General features: G+C 64.5%; 1 protein-coding gene across 2 annotated transcripts in view; it reads right to left on the bottom strand.

Moving 5' to 3' along the window:
- ADCY4 (adenylate cyclase 4) overlaps window positions 1–17,985 on the bottom strand; it is a 28,573-nt gene extending 10,588 nt beyond the window's left edge. The window contains exons 1-18 of one of the 2 annotated variants that reach the window (XM_044986479.1): window positions 17,791–17,985; window positions 15,784–15,981; window positions 14,933–15,094; window positions 14,374–14,523; window positions 12,872–13,014; window positions 12,566–12,677; window positions 9,740–9,867; window positions 9,445–9,603; window positions 8,658–8,790; window positions 8,162–8,344; window positions 7,141–7,184; window positions 4,491–4,577; window positions 4,032–4,101; window positions 3,750–3,847; window positions 3,245–3,329; window positions 2,931–3,065; window positions 1,155–1,259; window positions 823–1,007 (exon numbers count right to left, since the gene is read on the bottom strand). In XM_044986479.1, coding sequence (XP_044842414.1) covers window positions 823–1,007; window positions 1,155–1,259; window positions 2,931–3,065; window positions 3,245–3,329; window positions 3,750–3,847; window positions 4,032–4,101; window positions 4,491–4,577; window positions 7,141–7,184; window positions 8,162–8,344; window positions 8,658–8,790; window positions 9,445–9,603; window positions 9,740–9,867; window positions 12,566–12,677; window positions 12,872–13,014; window positions 14,374–14,523; window positions 14,933–15,094; window positions 15,784–15,981; window positions 17,791–17,946 — 2,333 coding nt within the window. In that variant the 5' untranslated portion in view covers window positions 17,947–17,985. Of the gene's footprint in view, window positions 1–822; window positions 1,008–1,154; window positions 1,260–2,930; window positions 3,069–3,244; window positions 3,330–3,749; window positions 3,848–4,031; window positions 4,102–4,490; window positions 4,578–7,140; window positions 7,185–8,161; window positions 8,345–8,657; window positions 8,791–9,444; window positions 9,604–9,739; window positions 9,868–12,565; window positions 12,678–12,871; window positions 13,015–14,373; window positions 14,524–14,932; window positions 15,095–15,783; window positions 15,982–17,790 lie in introns of both variants that reach the window. The other variant, XM_044986478.1, reaches the window with a different exon arrangement.
- Window positions 17,986–19,474: the final 1,489 nt, after the last annotated feature.

Raw genomic sequence — 19,474 nt, 5'->3', positions numbered from 1 at the left:
GCAGGGAGCAGGGGGGTGGCGCCTCAGTAGAGGGCACTGACCCCGCACAGTCAGTGCTGGCACTAGGGGGCGCTGTGCTGCAGGGGCTCAGCAGGGGGTGCTCTCCCCCCACAGTCAGTGCTGGCACTAGGGGGCGCTGTGCTGCAGAGACCCAGGCAGGGGCTCAGCAGGGGGTGCTCTCCCCGCACAGGCAGTGCTGGCACTAGGGGGCGCTGTGCTGCAGAGAGCTAGCAGAGGGTTAATAGGGGGCGCTCTCCCCCCACGGTCAGTGCTGGCACTAGGGGGTGCTGTGCTGCAGAGACCCAGGCAGGGGCTCAGCAGGGGGTGCTCTCCCCGCACACTCAGTGCTGGCACTAGGGGGCGCTGTGCTGCAGGGGCTCAGCAGGGGGTGCTCTCCCCCCACAGTCAGTGCTGGCACTAGGGGGCGCTGTGCTGCAGAGACCGAGGCAGGGGCTCAGCAGGGGGCGCTCTCCCCGCACACTCAGTGCTGGCACTAGGGGGCGCTGTGCTGCAGGGGCTCAGCAGGGGGTGCTCTCCCCCCACAGTCAGTGCTGGCACTAGGGGGCGCTGTGCTGCAGAGACGGAGGCAGGGGCTCAGCAGGGGGCGCTCTCCCCGCACACTCAGTGCTGGCACTAGGGGGCGCTGTGCTGCAGAGACGGAGGCAGGGGCTCAGCAGGGGGCGCTCTCCCCGCACACTCAGTGCTGGCACTAGGGGGCGCTGTGCTGCAGGGACCCAGGCAGGGGCTCAGCAGGGGGCGCTCTCCCCCCACAGTCAGTGCTGTCCCTAGGGGGCGCTGCAGGGGCACCGCCCCAGCGGTTACCTGAGCATGGTCTGGTTGGGGTAGAGGTGCCCGACGTAGCAGTCGGAGAGCCAGGCATGGCTGTGGAGGAAGAGGACATTGTAGATCACCAGGCAAAGCGTCAGCATCAGGAGCTTGAGTTCAAAATTCATGTGGAGGAAGAGTGAGCAGGAGAGGAGTCCCAGGATGCAACAGTAAACGTAGTACTGGGGAGGCAAGGGGGAGGGGCATGGGGGGAAGGGGTGGGGCATAGGGAAAGGGGGCAGGGCAAGGGAGAAAGGGGATGGTGAGTTAAAGACCTTCCCAAGTCCACCTTCAACACCAACAGCCTCCTCCTGGAGCGCGAAGCTTACCGGAATGCTGAATAAGGAATCGGTCGAGGGAGATTCTCGTGTGGCGTTCACTGGCACCGTGGGATTATGGGATGGTGGAGGACACCAGGGCGTGGGTATGAAGAACTGCTCAAAGAGGAGGATGGTAATCGTAAGCAGCAAGAGGGATACAGCTGGGGACAGAACCCAGGAGTCCTGGCTCCCAGCCCCCTCTGCTCCAACCACTAGACCCCACTCCCCTCCCAGAGCTGGGGATAGAACCCAGGAGTCCTGGCTCCCAGCCCCCCCATCTAACCACTAGACCAGAGGTGGGCAAACTATGGCCCACAGGCCAGATCCAGCCCACGGGACCCTCCTGCCCGGCCCCTGAGCTCCTGCCCCGGGAGGCTACCCCCGGCCCCTCCCCTGCTGTTCCCCCTCCCCCGCAATGCTCTGGGCGGCGGGGCTGTGAGCTCCTGGGGCAGCGCAGCTGCAGAACCTGGCCTGCCCCGGTGCTCTGTGCTGCATGGTGGCGGGGCTGACTCCAGCCAGGCGGCACGGCTGCCTGTCCCGGCGCTCTGTGCTGCGCAGTGGTGTGGCTGGCTCCAGCCAGGCGGCACGGCTGCCTGTCCTGGTGCTCTGTGCTGCGCAGTGGTGTGGCTGGCTCCAGCCAGGCGGCACGGCTGCCTGTCCTGGTGCTCTGCGCTGCGCGGTGGTGTGGCTGGCTCCAGCCGGGCGGGGCGGCTGCCTGTCCTGGTGCTCTGTGCTGCGCGGTGGTGTGGCTGGCTCCAGCCGGGCGGGGCGGCTGCCTGTCCTGGTGCTCTGTGCTGCGCAGTGGTGTGGCTGGCTCCAGCCGGGCGGGGCGGCTGCCTGTCCTGGTGCTCTGGTGGTAGCGTGGCTAGAGCCACTGATGCTCCAGGCAGCGCGGTAAGGGGGCAAGGAGTGGGGGGGGGCTGGACAGAGGGCAGGGGAGTGGTCAGGGGCGGGGGTGTGGATAGGGGTGGGGGTGGTCAGAGGGCGGAGGAAGGAGGGGGGCTTGGATGGGGCAGCGGGGGGCAGTCGGGGCAGGGGTTCCAGGGGCGGTCAGGGAGAAGGGGGGGTTGGATGGGGCAGGGGTGTGGATAGGGGTGGGGGTGGTCAGGAGGGAGAGGGGGATTGGATGGGGGCAGGGGTCCGGGGGGAGGCAGTCAGGAAGGGCGGGGGGTTGGATGGGGGCAGTCAGGGGCAGGGGTTCCGGGGGCGGTCAGGGAGAAGGGGGGGTTGGATGGGGCAGAGGTCCCGGGGGGGCAGTCAGGAAGGAGAGGGGGAATTGGCTGGAGTGGCGGGGAGTCCGGGGGCTGTCAGGGAACAGGGGGGAGGTTGGATGGGGCAGGAGTCCCGGGGGGGGGGCCTCAGGGGGTGAGAAGCAGGAGGGGTCGGATAGGGGGTGGGGGCCGGGGAGAGAACCCAGGAGTCCTGGAGCCCAGCCCCTCGGCTCTACGAGACCCCGCTCCCCTCCCAGGGCCGGGGAGAGAACCCAGGAGTCCTGGAGCCCAGCCCCTCGGCTCTACGAGACCCCGCTCCCCTCCCAGGGCCGGGGAGAGAACCCAGGAGTCCTGGAGCCCAGCCTCTCGGCTCTACGAGACCCTGCTCCCCTCCCAGGACCGGGGAGAGAACCCAGGAGTCCTGGAGCCCAGCCCCTCGGCTCTACGAGACCCCGCTCCCCTCCCAGGGCTGGGGAGAGGACCCAGGAGTCCTGGAGCCCAGCCCCTCGGCTCTACGAGACCCCGCTCCCCTCCCAGGGCCGGGGAGAGGACGCCCCCTCCCTTGGTTACTCACCAAGTTGAACATGGCCATGGTGAGGACGACCAGGATGGTGGTGACGCCCAGGGTGACCCGGAGCCAGGGCTGGGTGCAGACGGCCGTGGAGAGGGAGGGGACCCAGTACAGCATCTTGGGGCCTTTCTGGAAGCACTTCTGGGACAGCAGCAGATGGGAGGGTGGGGGTGGGGGGAGAGCGGGGGTTAGTTTGCCCCCAGCCAGGGGCTGCAGGGACGAGAGTGTCCCCTAGCTGGGGCATGTTGGGGGTGGGGGGAAGGGCAACTCTGGAGCTGTGAGCTTCCCCACAGCAGTGCCCTGCCCCGCTCACTTACCACCAGGTTCCCAGCGAAGCAGATGAAGAGGAGAAGGGTGAAGAGGAAGAAGGAGATGCCGTAGGAGATCCCTAGCGCTGGGGTCCTGGAGGAGAACGGAGGACAAACTAGAAATAATAGGGACCCCCGGGCTGGGCTAGCAGGGGGCTGCGGGTCGGGAGTGAGGGGCACCGGCAGGACTGGGTTGGCAGGGGCTGCGGGTCGGGAGTGAGGGGCACCGGCAGGGCTGGGCTAGCAGGGGGCTGTGGGTCGGGAGTGAGGGGCACTGGCAGGGCTGGGCTAGCAGGGGGCTGCGGGTCGGGAGTGAGGGGCACCGGCAGGGCTGGGCTGGCAGGGGCTGCGGGTCGGGAGTGAGGGGCACCGGCAGGGCTGGGTTGGCAGGGGCTGCGGGTCGGGAGTGAGGGGCACCGGCAGGGCTGGGCTAGCAGGGGGCTGCGGGTCGGGAGTGAGGGGCACCAGCAGAGCTGTGGGGGGGGGGGGATCCCAACCCCTCTCTCATCCTCACTTGTGGGCCACCAGCATCTGGATGAGGAAGCCGGCGAGGAAGACCAGGAAGGTGCAGGCCGTGTAGTACTTGAAGGCGGGCAGGGCCGAGAGTCGATACTAGGCGGTGAGAGAGCGAGAGCTGCCGTGAGGGACCGCGGCCACCAGGGGGCCCCGTGCAGCACAGCGTCCCCAGGCACCCGTCACACCCAGAAACTGTTTACAGGGGGTTGGTGCCCTGTCGCCCTGGGGGCTGCGAGCTTCCCCCAGCAGTGCCCCCTCGCCCACCGGGAGCCCAGCTCACCTCCTTCTCCATGAGTTTCTCCTTGAAGTACAGGGTGATGCGGTTAAAATCCTCCGACTTCTTCCACTGCCTGAAGCGGGGGAGAGAGGGGAGTGGGTGGGATCTGGGACCCCCCCAACACACGTACCCCGGCCCCACTGCCCAACCCCCAGCTCTGCCCCCCTCCTCTTCCTCGCTGCTCCTCTCCTGCCTCCCCCCACACACCCGGCCCCCTGGGCCTTTCCCCTGCCCCGATTCCTCACCCCCCGTGTCCTGCCCCCATGGCACGTTCACTTACATCCCGCCTGCTCCCTGGGACCCCTCCCTCCTTCTCCCCCATCCTCTTCCCCAGTACCCCAGACCCCCGTTCCCCAGCCCCTCTTCTGCATTTCCTCCCAGACCCTCCTCCCTCTCCCCTCACACCCTTTTCTCCCCATCTACCCCCCAGCCCCCCCTCCGCCCCCCACCCCAGGACCCTACTTCTGGGAGTTGAGCTGTTCCAACACCTGGAAGAATTTCTCATCCACCCCATCGAGCTCCTCATCCGGCCCCTTGGGGGAGCGAACCCTGAAAATGGAACGGGGGGTGAGGTGTGGGGGAGGGGAGAGAGCACCCTATAAGGCAGGGCCCTGCGGCTAAAACCCAGAGCCTGAGCCCGGAACCTCCCCCCCCCCCGCGCTGCAGGGTGAAGCCAGGAGCCGCGGGGTTGGAGGTGGGAGCAGCTGGGCTGAATTCCAGACCCCCAGCCCCACGGGGCAGAAGCCCTGAGCCCACGGGCAGAGTTGGGGAGACACGGGGGTGTTGCCCCGTCCCAGGCTACAGTGCAAGAGCAGGGCAGTCCCGGGGCAGCTCCACACCCCTGGTCCCCCACCTCCTCCTCCCGCTCCCTGGCCCGGTCGGAGGCGGGAAGCCGGAGCCGGGCAGTGTGGGGCAGCAGGTGCCATGGGGCAGGCGGCCGCGTTCCCTCGGCTCCCGCTGCTGCTGCTGCTGCTGCTGCTGCTGGGCTTTGAAGCTGCTCCTCAGCTCCCAGCCCCCGTTGCTCCCGCAGCCCGTAAGAGCCGCCTGGGTGGGGAACCCGGCTCCCCGCCTGGCAGAGCCCTCGGGGCACAGGGACCCCAGGGGAGCCCTCCCGGCACGCAGCCCCGAGGTACCTCCCTGCACCCGGAGCGACCCCCCTGCAATCACACAGCCCCGAGCGACCCCCTCCCTGCACCCGGAGCTCCCCCCCACCCACACAGCCCCGAGCGACCCCCTCCCTGCACCCGGAGCTCCCCCCCACCCACACAGCCCCGAGCGACCCCCTCCCTGCACCCGGAGCTACCCCCTCCCTGCACCCAGAGCGACCCCCTCCCTGCACCCGGAGCTCCCCCCCACCCACACAGCCCCGAGCAACCCCCTCCCTGCATCCTGTGCGAACCCCCACCCACACAGCCCAGAGCGACCCCCTCCCTGCACCCGGAGCTCCCCCCACCCACACAGCCCCGAGCGACCCCCTCCCTGCACCTGGAGCGACCCCCCCCCCACACAGCCCCGAGCGACCCCCTCCCTGCACCCTCCCTGCACCCTGAGCGACCCCCCTGCAATCACACAGCCCCGAGCGACCCCCTCCCTGCACCCGGAGTTACCCCCACCACACACAGCCCCGAGCGACCCCCTCCCTGCACCCGGAGCTCCCCCCCACACACAGCCCCGAGCGACCCCCTCCCTGCACCCGGAGCTCCCCCCACCACACACAGCCCCGAGCGACCCCCTCCCTGCACCCGGACCCTGAGCGACCCCCTCCCTGCACCCGGAGCAACCCCCCACCCACAGAGCCCCGAGCGACCCCCTCCCTGCACCCGGAGCTCCCCCCCCCCCACACAGCCCCAAACGACCCCCTCCCTGCACCCAGAGCTACCCCCCACCCACACAGCCCCGAGCGACCCCCTCCCTGCACCCGGAGCTACCCCCTCCCTGCACCCGGAGCTCCCCCCCCCCCACAGCCCCGAGCGACCCCCTCCCTGCACCCGGAGCGACCCCCTCCCTGCACCCGGAGCAACCCCCCACCCACACAGCCCCGAACGACCCCCTCCCTGCACCTGGAGCGACCCCCCACCCACCCAGCCCCGAGCGACCCCCTCCCTGCACCCGGAGCTACCCCCCACCCACACAGCCCCGAGCGACCCCCTCCCTGCACCCTGAGCGACCCCCCACCCACACAGCCCCGAGCGACCCCCTCCCTGCACCCGGAGCTACCCCCCACCCACACAGCCCCGAGCGACCCCCTCCCTGCACCCGGAGCTACCCCCCACCCACACAGCCCCGAGCGACCCCCTCCCTGCACTCTGAGCTGTTTTCAAACTTTCTGAGCTGAGCCCCCACCTTTCAGATATAATTTCTGGTTGCTCCCCCCACCCCCACCCCAGGGTGGCGTGCTGAGGTGGGTCGGGGGTGGAGGTGGCGCTGCCCCCTGGACCCCACCAGGGAGCTGGCTGGAGCCCCACTGGCCCCTGCCCCCCCCAACAGAAATCAAACTACCCCTATGCCTGAGCCCCCCACCCCAGAGTCCCCCCTCCCCCACTGGGCCCTGGGTTTCCATAACATGTTGGGGGGGCGCAGAACGCTGAGAACTGCTGCTTAGGGGGCAGTGACCCTAGGAGGCAGTAGTGGGGGGGTGCCCCAATACGACCATAGGGGACCAGTGAAAGGGGAACCCCCAAACGCAGCCTACTACCCCCAAAATCACCTCCCACACTGACCCCCCAAAATCCCCATTGTGCCCCCAGCATAAACCCCTTAATACCTCCCCCACACTGCCCCAATTCGCCAGCTTCCCCCAGCCTGACACCCCAAAATCACCCCCACACTGACCCCAAATTCCTCATTTCCCCACAGCCTGACCCCCAAAGTAACCCGCACACTGACCCCCCAATCCCCTCCGAACCCCAGACACCCTCAACCCACCCCCATCACCCCCATTTCTACCCCTGGGAACCAAGACCCCAAATCCACCCAGGCGGGGGAAGCCGAATGGGCATCACAATTTGGGGTTCACTGATTCAGAGGGGGAGGGGTCTGCGGGCCCGGCAAGGAGCCCATCCCTCATTGCCTCCCCCAAGGATGTTCCTGCCCCCCGACATTGTAACCTTACCGCTCCACTGTCTTGGACTGGTTCAGGGACCCCAGGGAGCTCTCCTGTGGGGAGAAAAGGGAGGAGGGGGTCAGATTTATGGGGTGTTGTGCTGCCCTGACTGGGGGACTCAGGGAAAGGCCACTTGTGGGTGGCGGCGCTACCCCTTTAAAGCTTGGCACGGGTCAGTCTCTACTACGCCCCCTAGTGGTGTGTGAAGGAACTGAGAACTGGGGCTCCGTTGGTTAAATAGTGTGTGCGGGGGGCTCGGCAGGGGGGCGCCGTGCTGCAGGGAGCATTGGGGGAGGGCTGTGTGGGGGGCGCCGTGCTGCAGGGAGTGTGTGGGGGGCTTGGCAGGGGGTGCCGTGCTGCAGGGACTGTGGGGCGAGGGCTCTGTGGGGGGCACTGCGCTGCAGGGACTGTGGGGGGAGGGCTCGGTGGGGGGCGCCGTGCTGCAGGGAGAGTTGTGGGAGGGCTCTGTGGGGGGCGCCGTGCTGCAGGGAGTGTGTGGGGGGCTTGGCAGGGGGTGCCGTGCTGCAGGGACTGTGGGGGGAGGACTCGGTGGGGGGCGCCGTGCTGCAGGGACTGTGGGGGGAGGGCTCTGTGGGGGGCGCAGCACTGCAGGGAGTGTGGGGGGCGCTATCCAGGGGGTGCCGTGCCGCAGGGACTGTGGGGGGAGGGCTCGCCGGGGGGCGCCGTGCTGCAGGGACTGTGGGGGGAGGGCTCGCCGGGGGGCGCAGTGCTGCAGGGAGTGGCACCGAGGGGCTCGCCGGGGGGCGCAGTGCTGCAGAGAGTAGGGCTGGGGTGTGGACGGGGCTCGGCAGGGGGGCGCCGTGCTGCAGGGACTGTGGGGGGAGGGCTCGGTGGGGGGCGCCGTGCTGCAGGGACTGTGGGGCGAGGGCTCGGTGGGGGGCGCCGTGCTGCAGGGAGTGGCACCGAGGGGCTCGCCGGGGGGCGCCGTGCCGCAGAGAATAGGGCTGGGATGCGAAGGGGGCTCGGCAGGGCTCACGCCGTGTCAAATGTCTCCCCCTGCTGGACACACCGAATAGTTGTTCCTGGTGAATCCTGGCTGATCAGCTGGGATGGTGTCGAGGTGCTTGAGGTTGGCAAAGGGCTTGGCGGCCCCCCAGGACTCCAGGTAGCGGGTCATACGGACCGACGCCCTCATCTTCGGGCCCTCCCCAGGCACCGGGGACAGGGTGTTGCTGCAGCTTTCCGCTCCCACCTGGTGCCATGGAGAACAACCGAACAGCCAGAGAGAGTGAGACACTCACCCCCATCCCATTTCCTGCCCCCCTTGAACCAACCAGTCCCCCATCTGGCACCCTCCAGAGGGGACAGGCCCGGTGTCCCATTCCCTGCCCCCCTGAGCCAGCCCATCCTCCATCCTAGGGGCTGGATGGGAACCAGCGCCCCCTAGAGGGGAAAGGCAAGGCCCCCTATCCCATCTCCCCACCACCACCACCACTATTAACCCTTTGCACGCTGAACCTTTGCAGCAGCACCAGTTAAGTGTCCTGTCGGCACCACAAACTCACCCAAGGATCAATGACCAGGAAAGTCTTTACTTTGTTCTCCTTCAGGAAGGGGTCACGCTGCCAGCGACAGGTTTCCTCCACAGCATAGACCCCTCCCAGGTGAGACAAGGTGGCCTCTGTTATATGCACCCTCCTGTGGAAGAGAAGCCATGCAATTCCTCTGTGCACCAGCAGGGGGCAGCACGCCACACCAATGTGCAATTCCTCTGTGCACCACTAGGGGGCAGCACACCTCACCAATGTGCAATTCCTCTGTGCACCACTAGGAGGCACCGCGCCACACCAATGTGCAATTCCTCTGTGCACCAGCAGGGAGCAGCCCTCCAGATATACACATATGTGGGCTCTGATGTTCCAAGCTGATGCCCCGTTTCTCCTGGGGAGACTTTGAAAATTCCAGGCATAATTCCTTCTTTCCCCTCCCCCCCCGCGCCACCCTGCAGAGACACAGGATAGTCCTTCCATCACCAAGAGAGGGCAGCAGCACAAAGGCATATAATTCCTCCCCGTGCCACCTGGGGGCAGTGCCACATGGATATGCAGTTGCTCCAGGAACCATTAGGTGTCAGCACAACATAACACAACACACTACATGGACTTTCTCCATTCCTCATAAGGGGGCAGCACAACACAACACACACAGATATGCAGTTCCTCCATTCACCATAAGGGGCAGCATTACATGCTCTATGGAGCACCTCCATGCACCCTCCGGTGGTGGCACAACACACACAAATACACGAGTTGCATCATGCACCACTGGGGGCACCCCACACCCCTCTCTCACCCTGGCACTCCTCCAGCCTCCATGTGGTTAGCCAGCGTCACATCGTGGGACCAGACATCGTACTGCCACTTCTGGAGCCCTATGACCCCGCACAGCACGTTCCCCGAGTGCACCCCGACCCTCATGTTGATGTCCACACCGGTGGCATCCCGTAGCTTCCTGTGGGAGGACAAGAGGTGAGGGATGCAGCCCATTAGAGCAGGCTCTGAAGCCCGTCATGGCAACCCAAGGCTGGGCCACCTGCGTTGAGTACTCCCAGAGATGTGGATCTCCCTTGGCAGCCATCCGCACTCACTTGATAGCCTGGCACATGTCCAGTCCCATCTTGACACAGTTGCGCGCGTGGTTGGGGAGCGAGACCGGCAGGCCCGAGACGCAGTAGTAGCAGTCACCCAAGATCTTGATGCGCATGCACTCATTGTCCTAGAGAGAGGGAGAGGGAAGAGAGGGTCTGTCCTTCGTGGCAAGGCCATTCTGGTCCTCTCCTCCCATAGCCAGAGTTCAAGGCGAGAAGCGACCATAGGATAACCCAGTCTGACCTCCTATACCCAGGAATTTTCACCCAGTTCCCCCTGTAGTGACCCAATCACTTGGGTTTGACCAAAACAGAGTGACCTCCAGCCTGGATCTGAAGTCTTCAAGAGCTGGGGAAGCCCCTCACCACCTCCCTTGGGAGTTTGTTCCATTGGTTAATCACCTCCACTCTTAGACATTCAGACCTTATTTCCACTTTGAATTTCTCCATCACTAACTTCCAGCCAGGGGTTCTTGTTCCTTCTCTGGTAGATTAAACAGGCTTTTAGTGCCCAGCATTTTCTCCCCAGGGAGGTCCTTGCACATCTCTCAGTCTTCTTGTTGACAAGCTCATCAGAACGAGCTCTCTAAGTCTCAGGCATTTTCTCCAGCCCCCAAATTATTTTTGTGGCTCTTCTCTACCCCTGCTCCAAGCCAGGGCCGGCTCCAGGCACCAGCAAAACAAGCAGGTGCTTGGGGCAGCACATTTCTAGGGGCGGCATTCTGGCGCCGGCCATCATAGGTGCCGACTCCGGGGCATGGAGAATAAGTGCCCCCGCCGCCCCAGCTCGCCGCCCCAGCTCACCTCCGCCTGATCCCCAGAGCGCGCCGCTGCCACTTCTCTTCTCCCCGCTCCCTCTCAGGCTTGCTGTGCGCGAAACAGCTGTTTTGCGCAGCAAGTCTGGGAGGGAGGGGAAGCCGAGCCGCAGGCACTTGGGGAGGCGGCAGTGGTGGAGCGGAGGTGAGCTGGAGCAGGGAGTGGTTCCTCTACCCCTCCTTACTTCCTGCACCCCCCCACCCTAGCTCATCTCCGCTCCGCCTGCTCCCCTGAACGCGCCGCTGCTCTGCGTTTCAGCCCTCCCTTGCCTGACAGGGAGTGGGGAGGAGCCGAGCGGCGGCACACCGGGGGGAGCAGGAGGAGCGGAAGTGAGCTAGGGTGGGAGGTCGTGGGGGCCCCCAGGAAGCAATGGGGAGGGAAATGCTGCACGCCCGGGGGAGGAGGCGGGGCTGGGGATTTGGGGAAGGGGTGGAGTTGGGGAGGGGCCGGGGGGGCATGAAAAAAAGGGGAGAGGTGGCCAAAAATTTTTTTGCTTGGGGCAGCAAAAATCCTAGAGCCGGCCCTGCTCCAAGCTCCCAATGTCCTTTGTAAGAGGTGGCACCAGAACTGGACGCGGTGTCCCAGTGGCGCTCTCCCCAGTGAGGCAAAAATCACTTCCATTCCCCTGCTTGCCGCTCTGCTGCTATACGTCCAAGGATTGTGTTAATAGGCAGCAGGTTTAAAACAAATAAAAGGAAGTTCTTCTTCACGCAGCGCACAGTCAACTTGTGGAACTCCTTACCTGAGGAGGTTGTGAAGGCTAGGACTATAACAATGTTTAAAAGGGGACTGGATAAATTCATGGTGGCTAAGTCCATAAATGGCTATTAGCCAGGATGGGTAAGAATGGTGTCCCTAGCCTCTGTTCGTCAGAGGATGGAGATGGATGGCAGGAGAGAGATCACTTGATCATTGCCTGTTAGGTTCACTCCCTCAGGGGCACCTGGCATTGGCCACTGTCGGTAGACAGATACTGGGCTAGATGGACCTTTGGTCTGACCCAGTACGGCCTTTCTTATGTTCTTATGTGTTCGCCCGTTTTGCCCCAGCATTGCACTGGGAGCTCATGTTGAGTTGCTGGTCTGCTCCACCAGCGCTCACGAGAGAGAGAGAGAGAAACGCCAGGTGAGGGAGGTGTTATTGACATTCAGGACCAAAGTTGGCATGAGAACAAATGGATCTAAAGTGTCCACCAACAAGGTTAGGCTTGAAATTAGATGAAGGTTTCTTACCATCAGAGGAATGAAGTTCTGGAAGAGCCTCCCAAGGGGAGTAGTGGGGGCAAAAAACCTAACTTGGTTCAAGACTGAGCTGGATAAGTTTCTGGAGGGGACGGTCTGACGAGGTTGCGTCCGATGGCACATGGCCTCATCCATGTCGGCTACTAGCAATATCTCTAATGTCCAGAGACGGGGAGGGCTCTGAGCCACTACAGAGACGTGCAGGAGGTCAGACTAGATGATCACAATAGTCCCTTCTGCCTTCAGAGCTATGAGTCTATGACAGAGATATGAAATCCCTCCCTCCTCCGACCTCTGGCCGATCCTTGGAGATCTGGGCTTCGGGCAGGGGAGAGGGGGTCCCCTGGAGGCCCCCAGGAGAAAGTAGGAAGTCTTTGGGCTGGAGGGTGCATGGGGTCCCTAAAGGGTCTCAGTCCGAGACAGTGGGTCTCTGTAAGGCAGGAGTCCCCATCTCCCCTGAAGGGAGAGAGAGGAAGGGTTCCCATGCGGGTGCAAGGGCACCCTGTGGAGTGAAAGGGGGTAGAGATGGCACAGAAGGGGGCTGATCTCTGGGACGGTGTAGGAGATGGATCCCTGGGGAGTTCGGGAGGTGTCTCTGGAGGTCCCTGGGGTTCCCACAGGATGCAGGAGGGGGTCCCCAGTGGGGTGGAGGGGTCCCAGGGAGGTGCCAGGGGCAGGGGCCTCCTGATGAGGGGAGCAGAGATGTAGGGAGCTTCTGGGAGGCTGGAGGGTTTTTTTGGGGGAGGGAGGGGAGATCCAGCTGTCTTACCTTGGCGATCTGGTCAAACTTGCCGAAAAGCTCGTTAAGCATCAGGACCAGCTCTTTTGGGGAGCACTCGCTGGCCAGCCTTGTGAACCCCACGATGTCGGCATACAGGATGCTGTGGGGGCGGTTAGGAAGAGGGGAGACAGCGCAGGGGTGAGAGTCGGGGAGACACCCCCTAACCCTGCTCCACCGCCCTGGCAGCCCTCAGCAAATGGGGTGCTTATAAAGGGGGCACATGGGTTCACAACACTCACCCCCCCGCTCCCTGCTGCCCCCTCGCGGCGTGGGGTGGGGATGGGGGTTCGGTACCTGACGTTCTTGTGGTGCTTGACGTAGAGATTGTGGAAATTGTTGGCACTTTCCTGCCGCCCCCCGTCGCGCAGCCGCTCGATGATCTCGGCCTTCATCTCCATGGCGATGTACGCGGGCAGGATGGAGAGGAGGAGGTGCTCCTGCGGGGAAAGGGAGGGTGTAGAGAGTGAATGAGAGGCGTCGGGGTGGGTGGGGATGGATGGATGGATGGATGAATGGACAGACGGACGGATGGGTGTTTATGAGGATGGGTGGATATGGGGATGGGGTTGGATGGATAAATGGGTGTGTATATGGATGGATGGATGGATGGATGGATGGATGGACGGATGGGTGTTTATGGGGATGGATGGATATGGGGATGGGTTGGATGGATAGATGGGTGTGTATATGGATGGATGGATGGATGGAATGGGTGGGAGGGAAGGAAAGGTATGGGTGGATGGACGAATGAGCATGGGGATGGGGAGGGATGGATGGGAGGGCGGGTGAGTGGATATGGGGAGGGAGGGATGTGTATGGGCTGGACGAGGGAGGGAGGGAGGGGTGCGTATGGCGATTAGATAGAAAGATGTGTATGGTGATGGATGGATGGACGGAAGGAAAGCGATGGGGGGTGGGTGCATGGAAGGGGTGGGGAAGGAGGGCAGTATATGGCTGCTGGAAGTATGGATGCACAGATTAGGGGTGGTGGTGGATAATCAGCTGAACATGAACTTCCAGTGCCACCCTGTGGCCAAAAGAGCTAATGCAACCCTGGGATTCATAAACAGGGGAATCTCGAGTAGGAGCAGAGAGGTAATTTTACCTCGGGATTTGGCCCTGGTGCTACCGTTCCTGGGATCCCGTGTCCAGTTCCCACCATTCAAGGAGGATGGTGATAAGTCAGAGGGGCCTCAGAGAAGAGCCACAGGAATGATTCAAAGGTTGGAGAACCTGCCTTTGAGTGATAGACGCAAGGAGCTCAATCTATTGAGTTTAACGAATAGAAGGTTCAGGGGTGAAACGGTTACGGTCTGTCAGTACCTACGCGGGGAACAAACACTTAATAACAGGCTCTCCAGACTAGCAGACAAAAGGTCTCACACGACCCAATGTCTGGATGTTGGAGCTAGATAAATTGGGAGGGGAAATAAGGCGTAGATTTTAAAAGGTAAGAGTAATTAACCACTGGAACAACTGACCCAGGGGCACGGTGCACTTCTGTCAGTGACCATGTTTAGATCAACATGGGATTTTTTTTCTCTGTGATCTGCTCTAGGAATTATTTGGGGGCAGGGCTCTGGCCAAGTTCAGATGAGATGGTCACCTTCTGGCCTTGCCAGGTGTGACTCTATCAGTCTGGAGATGGGATGGCTGAAGGGGAGAGAGGGACAGGCTGAGTCTGGCATATCGGTGGATGGATGGAGGGGTTATGTGGAAATCAGATGGATGGAAGGACCGAGTGGGTATGCGGAGGTGAGACAAATGGACAAATATCCAGATGTCCCCCTCCTCACCTGGTGCCGTTTCTCAGACTCCAGCTTGACTCGGGACTGGATGAGTTTGAAGGTCTCCTGGAAGGTCTCCTGCAAAGCCACCTCCATCAGGTGCTTGTGATAGGCTCCCACCAGGTTGCCACAGATGAAGATCACCGCGTTGGCCAGCAGCTGTGGGGGGCGGGGGTAGAGAGGAGGATGAGATGGGGCTCAGAGGGGGGCATGAAAGGGGAGATGGCATTGGGGAATCTCTGGGGCAACGGGGGGGTGGACAGATGGGCGAGGCGATGGATGGGGGGGCAGTCTCTACAGGACAATTGGGGGGGATAGGGGATAGGACGCAGCTAGGGAAAGGGGTCAATATGGGGAGACAGGGAAACTAGGAGGAGGGAGGAGGGAGACAAGGAGGGTTCTGGGAAATGCGGGACATCAATCGGGCACGGGGTAGGTAGGAACAGGGATAAGGGTCAGCCGGGGGCAGTGAAGGGAATCAAGGCAAGGGGGCAGCAGGGCAGAGAGGGATGGTGTTGCCGTGGGGGAACAAAGGACCCCAGGGGGGCAGCAGGTAGGGGGCTCTCACCTGCACAGCCAGGTCAGCCCGGGACTCCCGCCCGGCTGACAGGTAGACCCCCAAAACGATGATGTGGGAGAGGGAGGAGGCGAGGCCAGCGACCACGGCATCCCGCATGCACACGGGCAGCATGGTGTACACGGTGAAGATGATGAAGAGGAAGAATGAGACCTAGAGGGGGAGCCAGGCCAGGCAGGACTCAGCATGGAGAATTATTTCCATATAACGGCCCCTTCCCGCCCCCACCCTCTGCTGCCCCCTGGTGCCCATTATACAGTACAGCCGCCCTTTCCCCACCCCCACCCTCTGCTGCCCCCTAGTGCCCATTATACAGTACAGCCGCCCCTTCCCGCCCCCACCCTCTGCTGCCCCCTGGTGCCCATTATACAGTACAGCCGCCCCTCCCCCACCCCACCCTCTGCTGCCCCCTAGTGCCCATTATACAGTACAGCCGCCCCTCCCCCACCCCCACCCTCTGCTGCCCCCTATTTGCCATTATACAGCACATCCGCTCCGCCTCCGCCCCCACCCTCTGCTGCCCCCTAGTGCCCATTATACAGTACAGCTGCCCCTTCCCCAGCCCCACCCTCTGCTGCCCCCTAGTGCCCATTATACAGTACAGCCGCCCCTCCCCCACCCCCACCCTCTGCTGCCCCTAGTGCCCATTATACAGTACAGCCGCCTCTCCCCCACCCCCACCCTGTGCTGCCCCCTAGTGCCCGTTATACAGTATAGCCGCCCCTTCCCCACCCCCACCCTCTGCTGCCCCCTAGTGCCCATTATACAGTACAGCCACCCTACCCCCACCCTCTGCTGCCCCCTGGTGCCCATTATACAGTACAGCCGCCTGCAAGTCTCACCTGGTCCCAGGCACTGACCACCCCGCTGGTGAATACAAAGATGTAGCCCATGGCTAGGAGACAAGCCCAGATGACGGCCGAGAAGACCCTTGTGCACTCCTGGAAGATGCTCTCGATGCAGACCAGGATGAGGATGAGGGAGAAAACAGCCAGGGCCACGAATAGGGTGATGAGGAAGCTCAGGTTGGAGGAGAATTCCTGATGGTCAGAAACATGGCGGAGTGAAAGTCCAATCACTGCAACGCCCTTTGAGGCACCCAGCCGCAGGGTGCGCAGCTGCAGCCTTTGGCCACTGGGTGGCGATGTTGATCTCTTAACTCTTTGGGGAGCAGCTAAGGCTCTCTGGGGGCTGGCCAGGTTTAACCAGCCTGACCCGGTCATCCGGCTCCCTCTCCCCGAGTCCCCCTCATCCTCTGCCTCCCCTGGCTTCCACAAGCTCGGAGGATGGACTGGGGCAGGAGGTGTTGGGGGTCAGGGCATGGGGGAGTGGGGCAGGAGGTGTGGTTGGTGGTCAGGGGATGGGGGAGTGGGGTGGGAGGTGTGGTTCGGGGTTGGGGCATGGGGGAGTGGGGCGGGAGGTGTTGGGGGTCAAGCGATGGGGGAGTGGGGTGGGAGGTGTGGTTGGGGGTCAGGGCATGGGGGAGGGGGGGGGGGAGGTGTGGTTGGGGGTCAGGGCATGGGGCAGTGGGGGTGAGAGGTGTGGTTCAGGGTCAGGGCATGGGGGAGTGGGGCGGGAGGTGTGGTTGGGGGTCAGGGATGGGGGAGTGGGGCGGGAGGTGTGGTTCGGGGTCATGGGATGGGGGAGTGGGGTGGGAGGTGTGGTTGGGGGTCAGGGCATGGGGGAGTGGGGGTGGGAGGTGTGGTTCGGTGTCAGGGCATGGGGGAGTGGGGTGGGAGGTGTGGTTGGGGGTCAGGGATGGGAGAGTGGGGGCGGGAGGTGTGGTTGGGGGTCAGGGGATGGGGGAGTGGGGTGGGAGGTGTGGTTGGGGGTCAGGGATGGGGGAGTGGGGGGTGGGAGGTGTGGTTCGGGGTCAGGGGATGGGGGAGTGGGGCGGGAGGTGTGGTTGGGGGTCAGGGCATGGGGGAGTGGGGATGGGAGGTGTGGTTGGGGGTCAGGGCATGCGGGAGTGGGGGGGCGGGAGGTGTGGTTGGGGGTCGGGGATGGGGGAGTGGGGCGGGAGGTGTGGTTGGGGGTCAGGGGTTGGGGGAGTGGGGCAGGAGGTGTGGTTGGGGGTCAGGGATGGGGGAGTGGGGGTGGGGGGTGTGGTTGGGGGTCGGGGATGGGGGAGACGAGGTGTGGAAGGGATGGGGATGGTGGAGGACGGCTCAGAGGTCTGAGGACAGCAGGGGGCCGGGTCATGGGCAGGGGACAGTGTTGGGATGGGTTGGGGGTTAGGGACAGTGGGGGGATGGGGTGAGGGGTGTGGGGCCAGGGGACCACCGGGGCTTAGATTGGAGAAAGGGTTGGTGGGAGGGGTCGGGGGGGAGCAGGGAGAACATGGTGGGGGCAGCGGGGGAAGGAGGATAGAGGGGAGGGGCTGTGGGGAGACAGTGGGGGACGGATGGGGGTAGCTGGAGGGAGGGGGCAGGAGCAACATGTCCCAGAGAGGCAGCAAAGGGGAGGGGGTCATGAATGGGGCCCGGTAGCTGTCATAAGACCCCTGGCAGTAGATTCCACTATGGGTCACTAGGGGGCAGTGCCCCCGTCCTTTCCCAGTGCCCCTGTTCCTGCTCCCTCCCGCACAGAGCCCTCCCCCACCACACCAGCCCCCAGCTCTCCAGGGCCTTCCCCACAAGCCAGCCCCCCAACCCCTCCCCACACAGCAGCCCCCCAACCCCTCCCCAGACCCCTCCCCACATGCCAGCCCCCCAGCACCCCTGGGCCCCTCCCCACACACCAGCCCCCCCAGCACCCCTGGGCCCCTCCTCTCCCAGTGCCCTCCCCACAGACCAGCCCCCAGGCCCCTCCCCACACAGCAGCCCCCCAGCCCCTCCCCGGGCGCTCACCCTCCCGCTGGCCAGGTGGAGGGTGAGCAGGGCCAGGCAGGTGCCCAGCACGATGAGCAGCAGCAGCAGCAGCAGCGGGTACAGCTGGCTCAGGCTGTAATAGGTCTCGTAGAACAGGGCTTCCCGCTGGGCTGGGGGGCGCCGGCGACAGCCCATCCTGTCCTGGGGGGACCCCCCTTCCCCAGCCCCCGGGCACCCCCCAGACACCCCTCTGGGACCCCCTTCCCCAGCCCCCGGGCACCCCCCAGACACCCCTCTGGGACCCCCTTCCCCAGCCCCCGGGCACCCCCCAGACACCCCTCTGGGACCCCCTTCCCCAGCCCCCAGGCACCCCCCAGACACCCCTCTGGGACCCCCTTCCCCAGCCCCCGGGCACCCCCCAGACACCCCTCTGGGACCCCCTTCCCCAGCCCCCGGGCACCCCCCAGACACCCCTCTGGGACCCCCTTCCCCAGCCCCCGGGCACCCCCCAGACACCCCTCTGGGACACCCACCCTCACTGCTGCTCGGGGACCCCCCTTCACATCCCCCAAGGGATCACCCCTTAACTGGCCCTTCCCTCCCTCTTGGGTTCCCCCACCCCCTTTGCCTCCCTCGGGGATCCCCTTTGGGGTCCCCCCTCTTCACCCCTTCCCCGGCTCCCCCGCCCAGGAGTGAAAGGGTTAACTGGCTCCCCTCCCCCTATCTGGGGCCAATGTCCCCCTTTAGGGACTACTCGGAAAGTCCTGACGGCAAAGGGGGAGGGGCCCCTCCCAGGGAACTTTGGGGGTGCAGAAGGGGGGGATCTTCAGGAGATTCGGGGGGGGGGGCTCTTCGCCAGGCTGGGGAAGGAAAGGGAAAAGTTCATGTCAAGCCTGACCCGCAGCCCGAACCCCACAGATCCCAGCCCAGCCCGGGGCTCCCTCCCCGCAAGCTCTGCCAGTGCCCCTCACTCCCGACCCGCACCCCCTGCCAGCCCAGCCCTGCCGGTGCCCCTCACTCCCAACCCGCAGCCCCTGCTAGCCCAGCCCTGCCAGTGCCCCTCACTCCTGACCCACAGCACCTGCCAGCCCAGCCCTGCCGGTGCCCCTCACTCCCGACCCGCAGCCCCTGCCAGCCCAGCCCTGCCGGTGCCCCTCACTCCCGACCCGCAGCCCCTGCCAGCCCAGCCCTGCTGGTGCCCCTCACTCCCGACCTGCAGCCCCTGCCACCCCAGCCCTGCCGGTGCCCCTCACTCCCAACCTGCAGCCCCTGCCACCCCAGCCCTGCCCCACCCCAGTCCTGCCGGTGCTCCTCACTCCCGACCTGCAGCCCCCTACTCGCCCCGCCCTGCCCCCCCAGCCCTGCCGGTGCCCCTCACTCCTGACCCGCAGCCCCTAATAGCCCAGCCCTGGGCTCCCCCTGCTCAGCCTTTGCCCCCCCATGTCTCTCTCTGAAGCCCTAGGAGACAGGCAGGTATCCCCATGTTCGCTCTACGCACCCCTCTATCTAGGTGTCCATCCCACACCCGGCTGTCCGGCTGTCCGGCTGTCTGTCTAAGAGGCAGGATGGCCCAGTGGTTAGAAGGCAGTGACCTGGCTTCAGTTCCCAGCTCCGCCCCCCGTGCCTCAGTTTCCCCACCTGCACAATGGAGACCGTTGGGCCCTCGGGAGGCTGCCCCGATGGGGTTGGGGTTAAGCGTGAGGGTGCATAGGGACAGGGCACC

The sequence above is a fragment of the Mauremys mutica genome, chromosome 13 (genome assembly GCF_020497125.1).
Source record: "Mauremys mutica isolate MM-2020 ecotype Southern chromosome 13, ASM2049712v1, whole genome shotgun sequence".
NCBI lineage: Eukaryota > Metazoa > Chordata > Testudines > Geoemydidae > Mauremys > Mauremys mutica.
This window is presented reverse-complemented; position numbering and strand designations above follow the sequence as displayed.